The 13466-nt window shown below is 35.6% G+C and overlaps 1 protein-coding gene across 3 annotated transcripts in view; it reads right to left on the reverse strand.

The window, feature by feature from the left end:
- Nucleotides 1–13466, reverse strand: part of LOC136026912 (uncharacterized) — a 33541-nt gene that overhangs the window by 13971 nt on the left and 6104 nt on the right. For all 3 annotated transcript variants that reach the window (XM_065703740.1, XM_065703739.1, XM_065703741.1), the window contains exons 2-3: nt 7985–8122; nt 6490–6597 (exon numbers count right to left, since the gene is read on the reverse strand). In XM_065703740.1, the coding sequence (XP_065559812.1) occupies nt 6490–6597; nt 7985–8116 (240 nt within the window). In that variant the 5' untranslated portion in view covers nt 8117–8122. The remainder of the gene's footprint in view (nt 1–6489; nt 6598–7984; nt 8123–13466) is intronic.

Genomic DNA, 13466 nt, shown 5'->3' on the forward strand with positions numbered 1-13466 from the left:
TCCCCCTATTTTCAAAAATAAGGCAAATTTTCTCAGGCTCGTAACTTTTGATGATAAAGACTAAATTTGATGAAACTTATATATTTAAAATCAGCATGAAAATCCGATTCTTTTGGTGTATCTTTTAGCATCAAACTTCCGTTTTTTAGAGTTTCGTTTGCTATTGAGCCGGGTCGCTCCTTACTACAGTTCGTTACCACGAACAGTTTGACATATGTTGATGCCTATGTCACTAACTTCCTTCCAATTATTAATCTTCAGTTCTAAAAACAAGCAAGTATTGTTTTACAACGGGTAACTGAAGTCTGAAGCCAGGTATTTTTCATTATTCAGCCAGTAGGTTTTATCAAATGGTGACGGACTTCATGCGTGGCATTTGTGACTCTGCCTCATTGCTGGGAAATCGAGATTGAAATTTTTTGGGGGAAGGTGAGGGGTACTTCACACTTTTGTGCTGGGGGAAGAGGTCAAAATATCTTTCTCCACTCCTCACCAACGAGTATACTTCGACGACCGCCGCTACCATAGTACGGTTTTATTTCATGTCTGTTATCCAATTAACTCTGCAGATACTTTCGGAAAAAAAACTCATGAGTATGCGAGCTCTTTTTAATAAACTCATACTTTTCCGTTTTTGGTTGGGAGCGGATGCCTTTGTCAAATTTCAACTTAATTTTAGGATAATTCATTTTAGGATTTTAATTCAGTTAACTTTTGAAAAGAGCATTTTCTAAAAAAAAGAAAAAAAGTTTAGACAAGACCAATTTCATTTTTGGCACACTCAAACTATGTAACGGAAACCCAAACTTGTTAACTATGTAACCTTTAGTGGGTTGCCATTTGAGATTTTTTTACATTTGGCCCAATAGTGTTGCTTGAAAGAGGAATGCGCACTTCCTGGAAGTTTTGCCCTTGTACATTCTCTTCAGACAAATTAGTACTGAAGATATTTTTTGGGGCCAAGGCATTGTTGCCTCGAACATCATAAAGAGCAAACCTTGTAACGCCGCACAGACTTGGGACAACACACAGTTGATACAATAATAGTGATTAGACTCATTCCTGTGGCAACACACTTTTATTTAACGTATTTTTTACATTTTTCAAAAGCGCCCTAAATCGCATACTGTGCCCTCCTTGAACAGTTTGGCCTAGATTCCCCTGCTTACCGTCGACAAAAACTGTCGCTTGCTTTTGGTACAGGGGTGATGAACAGCACATCCCATCTATTAATACTGCCCCCTGATTTCAAACCGCATCGAGAAAGACCCACAAGAGCAGTGGCAAAAGCTGTACAAATACAGCCTATCCATATGTCTCGAAATAGATATTTAAAAAGCTTTGTTCCCTCGTTTGCAAAGTTTTTTAATATTACTGCTAGTAAGCAAGAATAGCTACAGCTTTAGTTCGTTAGTTATATTATATTTTGACTAGTCAGTTATTGTGTAGTGATTTTAAGTGGACGATCACAAATTATCCCATAAGTGTTGACTATGGATTGTACATGTATTTGTCTTTTGACGACTAAAACGAATACTCGGCTTGTCCGCTGCTTTAGTTCGTTAGTTATATTTTATTATATTTTGACCAATCAGTTATTGTGTACTGATTTTAAGTGGACAAGTAGAATTTTTTTAAATTATTTCATAAGTGTTGACTATAGATTGTATATATATTTATGTTTTGACGACTAAAGGAATATCCGGCTTGTCCGCTGCCCGTTTTGGAAACAAATTGAATTGAATTGATATATTTACGTTTGTAGATAAGAGGCAACCCCTATGGGGAGAGGGGGCATCAGGGCATTTTTTACAGGGGGTTGAAAACATCAAAAATAAGCATTTGCGTGCATATGTTTAAGGATTAGAAAGCGGATTCCATCGAATAAATCCTGCTTGAGGAGTATCCGCGTCACCACAAACAATTATTCAAATATCCTAAAGCAGGGACATATATAGGATACCGCTTGGGGGCCCAACAACTTCGATCAAAACGCAAACACGAGGCAAACTATATGAAAAGCATATTTCATGTGCTTTCATATAGTAAAACTATAGCAGAACAAAAAAAAAATCCAAATATCGTTACCCCATATAGGGATGTTTGCTTGTTAATATACAAAGTACCCGTGTTGCACACGCACTTACTACAGAGGTCAGACCTGAGTGGCGAGTGCATATATAAAAGATGAATAAATGATACTTTATTAACAAACAAACTCTCACAACATCAAACTGCCGAACTTGTTGCTTTCTGTCAGGTAGCCTACATTGTATAAAAAAACAAAACGTACAAACATAAGTACATTATAAAAACATACAGCGATGAACCCAACTGGCCTCTCAAAAAATAATGAAACAGCCAAACTGACACATTAACAATACACATGACACGTTGAAATAATATAGGCTATTACAATTTTCATTTATTTATAATTTCAACAAACGCTGGCACAAAGCTCTTTCTGTAACGCTCAGTTCTTACATTAATAGGATTTAGAATCGGGATTGTTTGTGCTTTTCGAGGTAATTTTCGAGGATCGAGGTAAACGGGGCTTTGGTGGGCAATATGGGGCTGGGAGTATACATTGAAAGCGTGGATTTGGACGCAGGTTATTTCCAAAATTAGTGCAAAGAGTAACACGTCGGACTGCCAAGGTAGGGAGGCAGGATTCTTTGAGGAAGAGAATGTAAGGCACTTTGCCCTGACCGTAAATAACTCTCAGGGGTCTCTTCTGGATAGTTTCTACCCTATCGAACTGATCCACCGTAAGCCCAAAATACCACAACAGGTAAGCATACTCAAGCAGTGGACGGATAAAAGATGTGTAAAGGCGGAGGATATGTGCTTTTGGGCATAAGAATTTAGCAAATAGCTTAAGGAGAGAAAGAGATGTTTAACAATAGAGCAAATTTGGCCTCTCATTTCAAATCGTTAGTCAGTGTGACCCCTAAGAGTTTAGTTTTTGTTGTGATTATTTCATTATGTATTGGAGTTGTAAATGACGGCTTTGATTTTAAAAAAAAACGAAGGGTCATAATATGAGATTTATGGGAATTCGTTGTCGACAAGTCAAAAAGTATGTCCACATCTGGATCCCCTCCCCCTAGCTCTTCAATGTTCTGATAAAACCGTTGAACAGGTCCAAGAATTTAAATACTTAGGAAGCTGGATAGAGAATACTGGAGATGTAACATTTGAAATCAAGAGAAGGACTGGACAAGCATCAGGTGCCTTCAACAGACTGACACCAATTTGGAGAAGCAACAAATACTCACTTCGTTTAAAATTGCACCTGTTCGACAGTAATGTGCTATCTATATTGATGTACGCCCGTGAATGTTGGAAATTCAACCAACAATTGGAGAAACGTATCCTTGGATTCGAAAACATTTGTCTTCGAATGATCCTCAAAATCAATTGACATCAGAAAATTACTAATAGGGAAATTCGGCTGAAAACGAACCAGCCCATAATGACCGAAATTACGAAGAAACGAAGATGGACATATTCGAGTCATCTTTTACGCACGCCCGAAGTCAGACTGCCCTCAAGAGTGTATCAGTCACAGCCTGAAGGAAGACGCGGCCGACCAAATCACACACTACGAAGGCAATATGATCGGGACCTGAAAGAGGCCAACATTTCACTCACTCCACAGCGGGAAGATATCACTGCAGCCACACAGCTTCGTGACGAATGAAGAGGCTTTGCCGACGCCCTATGCGCGACTGATGGCTCAGGAGGATTTAAGGTCTAAGGTAGGGGAATTTACTTTCATTTGTAACTGGGCTGCTTCACTTGCAACGTCTTCAAATTGCACTGTGCTTCATATTTCTTCTGCACTTTTCGAGCAATGACATGTCATCCACAAACTTCCATCGATCAGCTAATGGGACCTAAAAGCGTAACCTGAGGAACTCCGCAAGAAATAGGGAGTGAATCAGAATAAACATTTTTGTACATAGCAACTTGACTCCTATTTGACAGAAAAGATGCAATAATATTGACTAGAAAAAGAGGTACTTTAAATTTGTTCAGCAATTTTTCAACTAAAACGTTATGACTAGCAAGATTAAAGGCCTTTTGGTCTTGTTATGTACAGAAAGATGTTTGGTAAAACGGTCGGCCTGTGAATGAAAAAGACTTAGACAGTGAATATAGGATTATTACTTGATTTATTTACACCTTACACCTCTTTTATTTGCACCTTACACATTTGACCTCTTTTATTTACACTTCTATGATGGTGAAGACCTGTTTTTCGCAGATATTTATAAAGCCACAATCTTTTTTCATAATACAGTTAAGATTACAGAGTTTTTAGATTAGGGATATTCAGGGCAATGGAACAAATAAATCAATAAATAAATCATGTAACACCTGTCACAAGTGAAGGATAAACCAAAACAGAATTCTTTTCTAAAAATGACCTGTAAGAATCTTCGAAATTTCGTTTATGGGTGTTCAAGCATTTATCCTATTTTTATGGTCTAGTGATTTGGTCAGTTTACTAAATTTTTCAACAAGGCCAATGACAAGCCTGGTGTAAACAACGACGAAGACCACACCATGCCTTTACATTATACAAACAATGAAGACCATCATTCAATGGGGAATTTTAAAGTCAATGAACTGCATAAGGACTTAATTGAATCCTAGCTGAATTTACTTCAGGTCATGATGTTGAGACTGTTTTATTGTTAGTATTTATTCCTCGTTTTTATTGTAATTTTAATTTTAACTTTGTTTTACTTATTCATATTACTGAAGACGGCTTTTAGATATAAAGTCATAATACTCAATCAATTTCTTCTACATTCCACTGTCTTTAAAATTCCTCATTGAATCGTGCTCTTTATTGTTTGAACAACCCTGGTGGTGGTCCAGATGGTGCTTCTCCAACCCAGGTGGAGCCTCCATACCAAATCAGAAACTAAATCTTGCTCCTTTCACTTGCACTCAATCCTTGGACAGAGTTCTATCTATAAGCTATTTCTATCTATCTAGAAGTCTTATATATCTATCTATCTATATAGAGTTCTCTCTATAAATTATTTCTATCTATCTATGAGTCTATCTATCTATCTATCTATATAGAGTTCTATTTATAAGTTATTTCTATCTACCTATAAGTTATTTCTATCTATCTATAAGTCTGTCTATCTATCTATCTATATAGAGCCCTATCTATAAGTTATTTCTATCTATCTATAAGTATATCTATCTATCTATCTATCTATATAGAGTTCTGTCCATAAATTATTTCTATCTACCTATAAGTCTATCTATCTATCTATCTATATAGAGTTCTATCTATAAGTTATTTCTATCTATCTATAAGTCTATCTATCTATCAATCTATAGGTTATTTCTATCTATATCTAAGTCTATCTATCCATCTATCTATCTATCTATATAGTGATCTATCTATAAGATATTTCTATCCATCTATCTTTCTATATATAGTTCTATCTACAAGTTATTTTTTCTGCCTAAAATAAACGACTGAATATTTCGTCATAACTTTATTTCTTGGTTGACCCAAATTAGTTGCCCCATGCAAGACTCTTGCCTTTCCATATTAAACTGAACTTGATGCAATTATGTTGACTTTCTACAAAGGCTATTCAGGGTTACTCAATTCAAATGAAATGTTGACATCAAAATAAAGATGTAAAGCCTCAGGTCGGTAGGTAATGATGTGAAGACTCTGTAATAGTGGTGGAATATAGATGAACCTGTGATGGTCCTGACATATCGTTATTTTTAATAGATATCTCTATCCTTAGACAGACATGTTATTTTTTTCTGCCTACCATAAACGACTGAATATTTTGTTATAATTTTCTTTCCGGGTTTAACCAAACTTATTGCCCCATGCAAGACTCTTACCTTTTCATATTCAACTGAATGTTACGGAGGACGTAAAGGATTGATATTGACACTAGATAGAAATCTTTCCTGGTCTTAGCTTGGGCTGTAGATCAGATCTGGGAAGTCTCATTTACATAGCGCAAATTTTTCCCTTAAAGTTCAGTTTAGTTTAAGTTCAGTTTAATATGGAAAGGCAAGAGTTTTTTTTTTTCTTCTCTGTGTAAATGACTCATTTATCTTCCCCTTCTTTACAGGCCAAACAGCCTTTGGGGGAATAGTAAAATGTAAAAAAAAAGACTCTTGCCTTTCCATATTCAACTGAACTTAATACGATTATATTGATTTTTCACAAAGGCTAATTAAGGCTACTCAATTCAAATTAAATGTTGACATAAAATAAAGATGTAAAGGCTCGAACACTCTTAAGACCGTACACTATGCATTCAGGTCGGTAGGTAATGATGTGAAGATTCTGTAACGGTGGTGGAATATAGATGACACTGCGATGGTCCTGACATGTCGCTATTTTTAATAAATATCTGGCCACTCCAAAATTAAATTAAAAGAACAAAAACGGAGTGTAAATTATGTGAAACAGAAATAGAAACCTACTTCAAATCCAATTTCAGACAATACTTCTTGCTTAGGTTCAGGAAAAAGAGATGCAAAGGTTCGTATCATTCGTTCAAGGTCATTTTCAACCATTGCCTCAACACAGGGCTAAAAACAGAAAAAGAGAATAAACTTTGAGATTAATAAATCAAGAGATAGAGTCAAACTAAAAAAAAATAATAACAGCAACAAACTAGAACAAGAAAAAGAAACAGCAATAGCTATTACTATAAATTTACGAGAGAACAAAGACAATATTTCAAGGCTTTGTTTTAGATTTTTTTTTTTATTTAAATAACACAAAAAATAATCAATATTACAGGTATAGTTAAATTGCATGTCTTTATTGCGTTTTATACTGCATACATTAAATCATAACAAGGTAATATTCCGCAAAAGCATCAATCTAGACCATAGTTAGTCTTTCCTGCATTTAGGGAAGTTATCCTTGGGTATTGCTGTCTTTTTTTCTAATTTTGTATATTCAGTATATTTAAACACTCATATCATATTAGCGTATTTAAGACATGACCCATCATAGATAGGGACGCAAGATGAAATCACTGAAATGACCAATGGCCACAGTTAAGATTTCATGAAATGTCTATTTTATTAAGGGGTAAGCAGGAACATAAATTAGAGGATGTGGCCATTTGCCTCCTCCTATACTGTTTGCCCTCCTCTCCCTGAATTTAAAAAAATACCCTGTTCTATTATGTTCACTGAAATATACCTTTTTAGTGCTACCATCGAAAAATTAAAAAAATACCCCCCCCCCGACTTTGAAAAATACATTTTGGTCCCAAGCCCCTAAACTTTCATGAATTGACACTGCAGGATCGTCTTTGATGTTTAAGTAGGCCTAGTTGATTTTTCTTTGCTGTATAGAATGATGTTTCCTGGGCAATAGATTGAGTCGGCCAATAGTTTCCTCGAGAATGATTGATGTTTCCTGGGCCATATGTGGATTTGAAATAGATTGGTCTTACTGATTTTTAATTTTTTTGGTTGAGACCTGCTGGATTGAATTTTGCAGGGCTGGATTTTGTATGGGTTGAGTTCTGCCATGCTGCATTTTGTCAGGCAGAATTTTACATGAGTTTGACTTTACTTTGGTACAGTTTTGCTTGGGTTGTGTCGGTTTAATTTGAGTTGAGTTGTGTATGAATGGAGTATTGCTGCATTGGGTATACTGCTGGTTGAATTTTGGGGGGTGCTAGAGGCAGGATTTTGTTTCTTTTCCAGTAAGGATAGTCACGGATGTTGCTTACTCTTTTTCTTGTTCATTGTGGGTAATTATATTGTGCCAATAATTGTACTCCACAGAAAAAGCTGTTATTATAGATAATTATTCAAAAGCCTAATATGACTGATGTGATTAATCTCAGATGGTTAAATAGAAGAAGGAAAATAAGATAGAGAAAGAGAGGATAATTAGAGAGAGAAAAAACGGAGCAAGAGAGAGAGGAGCGGGTAATAAAGCAAAAATACTTACTACAAAAAGCACATGTCTGACTAATTCTCCAACAGGTACTATTGGGTAATCAGATTGCTCTTCTTTTAACGGCTTGAAAACAAGAGAATTGAGCAATTTTAGCTGTTCAACAATGCTTAAGGCTCTCTCCATGTTTCCCTAAAATATTAAGATATCTTCACTATTTTAAATAAAATTAAAACAGAAAATTTAACACAGAAGTACCCTAGCCATCATTACAAGGAAAGACACGTCATTAGGAAAAGATGGCGGGATTTGAACACCTCATCCTTAAGAATCTTTAGCGGGAAATCTTTTGAAAAATTTTCAGCAGAATTCAAGAAACCAGAAACGTTTTGGTAAAAAAAAAAAAAGAAAAAAAAATGCTTACATGCATTATCGCAATAGGTACATACAATCCAGATCTTCTGGGAGATCAGAAGGAGGCAGTCTCAAAAGATTACTCTCTGAATACCCCATTCCAAAGAGATTTTCTTTTGACCCGAGATGACCCGAGGCTCGGCAGAGTGTCAAAAAATTTTGACCTCTTTACTCACGATGTGGAATATATAAATAGGAGTATGTGAACATGGTTATATCACAGTTTTCCCAGTTAGGCCACTTCCTTCCCAAAAAAAAGGAATCTCTGACAGAGTCCTGCAGAATGTTGCGATGTAATTTGGAATCAAAAGGTGTCTTGCTGGAGGGAGGGGTCATGGGGCTGTTATAAAAATTTTTACTTAGTTTGGTCATTCGTATCTACCAGGCAGAGTTCCCATTACTGAATAATACTCAAAACTAGCAACAATCATACTTACACAGATGACTTTTTGAATAGACCTCTCCCTAAAATTATGAAAATTTTTGGCTTATAGAATTTTTTATTCCTGTTTGTAACCAAAATCCATGGAAAAGACTCTTTCTCCATTTAATCTTAGACATTGGAGCACATTTGATAATTCCAGTTGGATACTAGACTTATTAGACCCATGTTAATGAGTTTAATTACATTTAGTTAGTAGCAGGATACAAAATGAACTTCAAATCTATGTATGTCTTTCCCTTTTAGCCCAAGTCTTAATTTTACACCCTGGGATGCATCACATCAATGATGCTGTTCCGCCTTTGATGTGGATCCAAGCCAAAGGAAATTGCTTAAAGGGGTACCAATCCATTATCCCTGTTGCAATAGCCTTTGGGTATTCAATATACATCAATTTGTCAAATCTAAATTTGTTTTGGCATACTTAAATGTTTCTCTGGCTTCAAAAAATTAGTGTGGCATTTTAAGCCTAAGGCATAATATTATTTCTGATCTAAGTAAAATTATGCCTTCAGAAGTTGTTTATTTGGTCTCAATAGCTTTAGTTAATCATAAACATAGCAGATTGTACAAAATCTATAAGTTGACTGTTTTTAGAGCAGTTTTTTCTATCTTCTCTTTTAACTTTTTTAAGAGCCCCTTTCAAGAAAAACATACAGAAATGACAAAATAAAGTGGCTGAATTTTGTTTCTAATATAGAAAAACTTTTCCAATGAAAGAATGTTTAAAGAAAGTAAAGAGCAAATGGAAAAAATGAATCAACAAGCAGAAATAAACTCATATAATAAGTCAGGACTAAAATATTCAGAATGAGCATGCAAAACCTAATACAGACATAAAATAAAACGTTTAAGTCAAATTTAAAATGAATAGAAATTAACACCTAGAATAACAGCAGGGCTACTACCCTCTGAAACTCATAACTGGCTAGGTGTCATATGCACTTTTTGGAAAACAGTTTGTATTTCAAACAGTGTGTTTTTTTTTGTTTTTTGTTTTTTTGTCATAGCAAGAACAAGCAAAAAACACTTGTCAAGCTTATAGAACAAGAAAAAACAATTTCTCAGATTAAACACATTTGCGTACATGGGAATACTGTCACATATTCCAATGAAATATCTGAAGTTTGGGTCTTAAGCTTCAAGACCATTTTCAACAAACCAGACCATCTAAATACAGTAATAATAATAATCTTATTCGTTCTCTTTATCACAATGCAATAACATGGGTATTGTTAAACAAAAGAACAAAAAGACATAAGACAAAAAAAAACACAAATGATGAGCCATCGACTTGACTTCAGGACGCTGTTGTTGCAACACTTGATGTAGTAGGGCACAAAGAAGTTTAAAAATCTTGTTGTTGAGTAGGTAGATAGGCATTCTAACAGTTTTTTTTCCCTCTTTCACAGTTGCCAACGTTGTTTTGTGTCCGTGGGTCCCTGAAGTGTATGGAGGCAGGATATCTTGGTAAGTTGAGGACTTAAGGTTGTCAGCTCCAAACTTCACCAGCACTTCATGCCTCCTTTCATCCAGGGCTGAGAGCTCGAGTTCGCTTAAACTTTGTTAACAGTTTTCGTAATTTGGCCCAAAAATTATGTTGCAAGCGCTCTTCCGGATTGTTCTCAGTTGGCTTCTGTGTTTCTCTGTAGGCAATGGGTGCCAGAAAGGATAGCCGTACATTATTAATCAGGCTTAAGTGATCAAACAGTTTGTGGTAAGAAACTGTAAGTAAGGAGCGACCCAGCTCAATACTAACCCAAACTCTAAAAACGGGATTTTGAAACCAAATAGATAAATCAAAAGAATTGGATTTTTAAGCTGGTTTTGAATATATTAGTTTCATCAAGTTTAGTTCTGCTCATCAAAAGTTACAAGCCTGAGAAAATTTGCCTTATTTTCGAAAAAAGAGGGAAACACCCCCTAAAAGTCATAAAATCTTAAAGAAAATCACATCATCAGATACAGCATATCAGAGAAGTACTGTAGAGGTTTCAAACTCTTATCTGCAAAAATGTGGAATTTTGTATTTTTGCTAGAAGAAAGATCCCAGATGAGCATTTATTTTTTCCCCTGGGGTGATCATATCGACCCAAGGGTCCTAGAGTGTTGTGAGAGGGCTCATTTGAATAGAAATTAAAAGTTCCGGTGCCCTTTTTAAGTGACCAACAAATTGGAGGGCAAGTAGGCCCTCCCCAATGCTCATTTTCCCAAAGTCACTGGATAAAAGTTTTGAGATAGCCATTTTGTTCAGCATAGTCGACAAATATAATAAGTATGTCTTTGAGGACGACTTAATCCCCCCACAGTCCCTAAGGCTGCAAATTATGAACTTTACCAATTGTTTAGATATAGAATTGGTTACTGGGAAGTATACAGACGTTTTCAGTGGGGATTTTTTATGGTGGAGGGGGGGGGGGTCGGAGGGAGAGGGTTACGTGGGAGGATCTTTTCATGGAGGAATTTTTCATGGGGGAAGAGACTTTTCCATAAAAGAAGCACCAGATTTCCCAGCATTATTTAAAAAACGATCGGAAATTAAATTTAAAAAACAAGTCTTTTCAACTGAAAGTAAGGAGCAACATTAAAACTTAAAACGAACAGAAATTATTACGTATATGAGGTTTTCCCTTCGTCAACACCTCGCTCATTACGTTTTAGTTTTTTTAGTACTTTCAAAAGAGCTATTTATTCTAATTAAACAGCCTTTGTGATTCAGAGATCATTCTTAAAGAATTGGAACAAAATTTGAACTTTAGCATAAAGAGTGATGTATTGACGAGGGGGCAAACCCCCTCATATCTGTAATAATTTCTGTTCATATTAAGTTTTAATGTTGCTCCTTACTTTCAGTTGAAAAAACTTACTTTTTTTTATAATTTAATCTTTGAACGAGAGATCATCACTTAATGTGATGCCAAGTATTTTTACTGATTTCTTTGTTTCTTATTCCTCTATTACAGCAAACGAGGGCTTTTCAGTGGAAACTATTCAGCTTTTTTACTTTTGATTCACTGAGAGTAACTCACGTGAGTGATTCACGAGAGAGTGATTCACGTGAGACGAACAGAGCTACTGAATTGGTTGCTTCTGGTTTATCTTGTATCTGCTCAGATTTTTGTCAGTAAATCTTTTGATTCTAGGAGTTGAAATATGAGAGGATAAACATTGAGTTCTGAGCTCTGTGTGCAGGTACAGTCAGATAGACTCTTAGCTGATAGTAAGATTTTAAGGCGTTTGAAGCACTTTAACAGTTTAAAATGCAGGGTATACTGTGCAGACGACAGCCTATTACATTCAAATAGGCAATGGTCAACTCTTTCATTTTTTAAATTACAGTACCTGCAAAGAGGAGAAGAGGGGACTGAGCCACTTGAACTAGGTAATTGACATGAAAACGCCTGTAAATTTAGCCCATTTGAGCCAGACCGAATTCTATGATAAATTTTAGAAAGGTGCTTATTGGGGAAGGGAAATAAAAGTGGAATATTCTTAATTAACAATAACTCTGATAATCTCCAGTGGTATATGTCTCTAATGGGGATTGGTCTCCCACTTGGCTGGTCAATATGCTTTTTTAGCGTACTGGAATTATTTATATAACTGAAGAAATCCATGGCATCTGTAGGATTGCAGTAAATGTATGAGTTCCAATTACAAAGAAATGGCAAATTGTAAAAATGATCAGCCTACATGTATAAACTGCAAAGGCCCCCATGATTCTTCCAATAAGACACTATGCCCTGCATATTAAAAACAAGCACTAACACTCCAAATAGCAGCAGAGAAAGTTATACCATACCCATTTGCAGCTCTTGAAGCAAATGCAGCCCAAATACACCAAACTATACCCTTTATGAAACCACCCAATACTTTCACTCACAGAACACCCAACCCCAATCTACCCAAAGCAACAAGTACCCCCCACAAGATTCCTTCCTCAAAACACCCTAGCTCATATTCCTATTGGAGAGAATCACCAAGGCTGAGCCAAGTAGCTTCCACATCCAATGATAAGAAATTAGCCTGGCCACCCCTCTCAAGTAGAAATGAACCAAAAGTCTTACAAGGAATTAATCCCCTAATTAATGACAAGCCAGATGAAAAACCAAACAAGCTAACACCTAATATACGCCTCTTTATACTAAACTCTAATGCAATTTAGTCCATGAACCTACAATAGATAGCAAAAATCATAAATGAGTGGCATACATCTACCTACTCGATCACATGCTTATTCAAGCAAAAAAAGGTCTTGCTTTACTCATAGCAAAGCTAAATGAAGTAATATCTTTTATGAATAATAATTTCATTTATATTGGTCGCCTTCAGGAAACCCATTTGACCAAAAACCAACAAATAAAGTCTCAAGGATATACTACCCTGAGAAAGAATAGGTCATCTGAGAGAAAAGGAGGTGGTGTAGCTTTAATAATAAATAATAATATCAAATACTGTGGCATTAGCTTTCCAGAATTTTTAAGTGATGTTGATATAATTGGAATTAATGTTAGGCTGAATAATACCAAAACAAAAGAGTTTTCTTATTTATCTCAAAGGGGGTATCAGAAGAAATTTTTAAATATATTCCAAGGTTTTGTAAAGGAGGAGTTGGAACAAGGGGAGGGGAATTATTTTTGATTGGGGAGATTTTTTCCTTTTTTATGGAGCTCCTAGAAA

This window comes from Artemia franciscana, chromosome 5, assembly GCF_032884065.1.
Source record: "Artemia franciscana chromosome 5, ASM3288406v1, whole genome shotgun sequence".
Classification (NCBI taxonomy): domain Eukaryota; kingdom Metazoa; phylum Arthropoda; class Branchiopoda; order Anostraca; family Artemiidae; genus Artemia; species Artemia franciscana.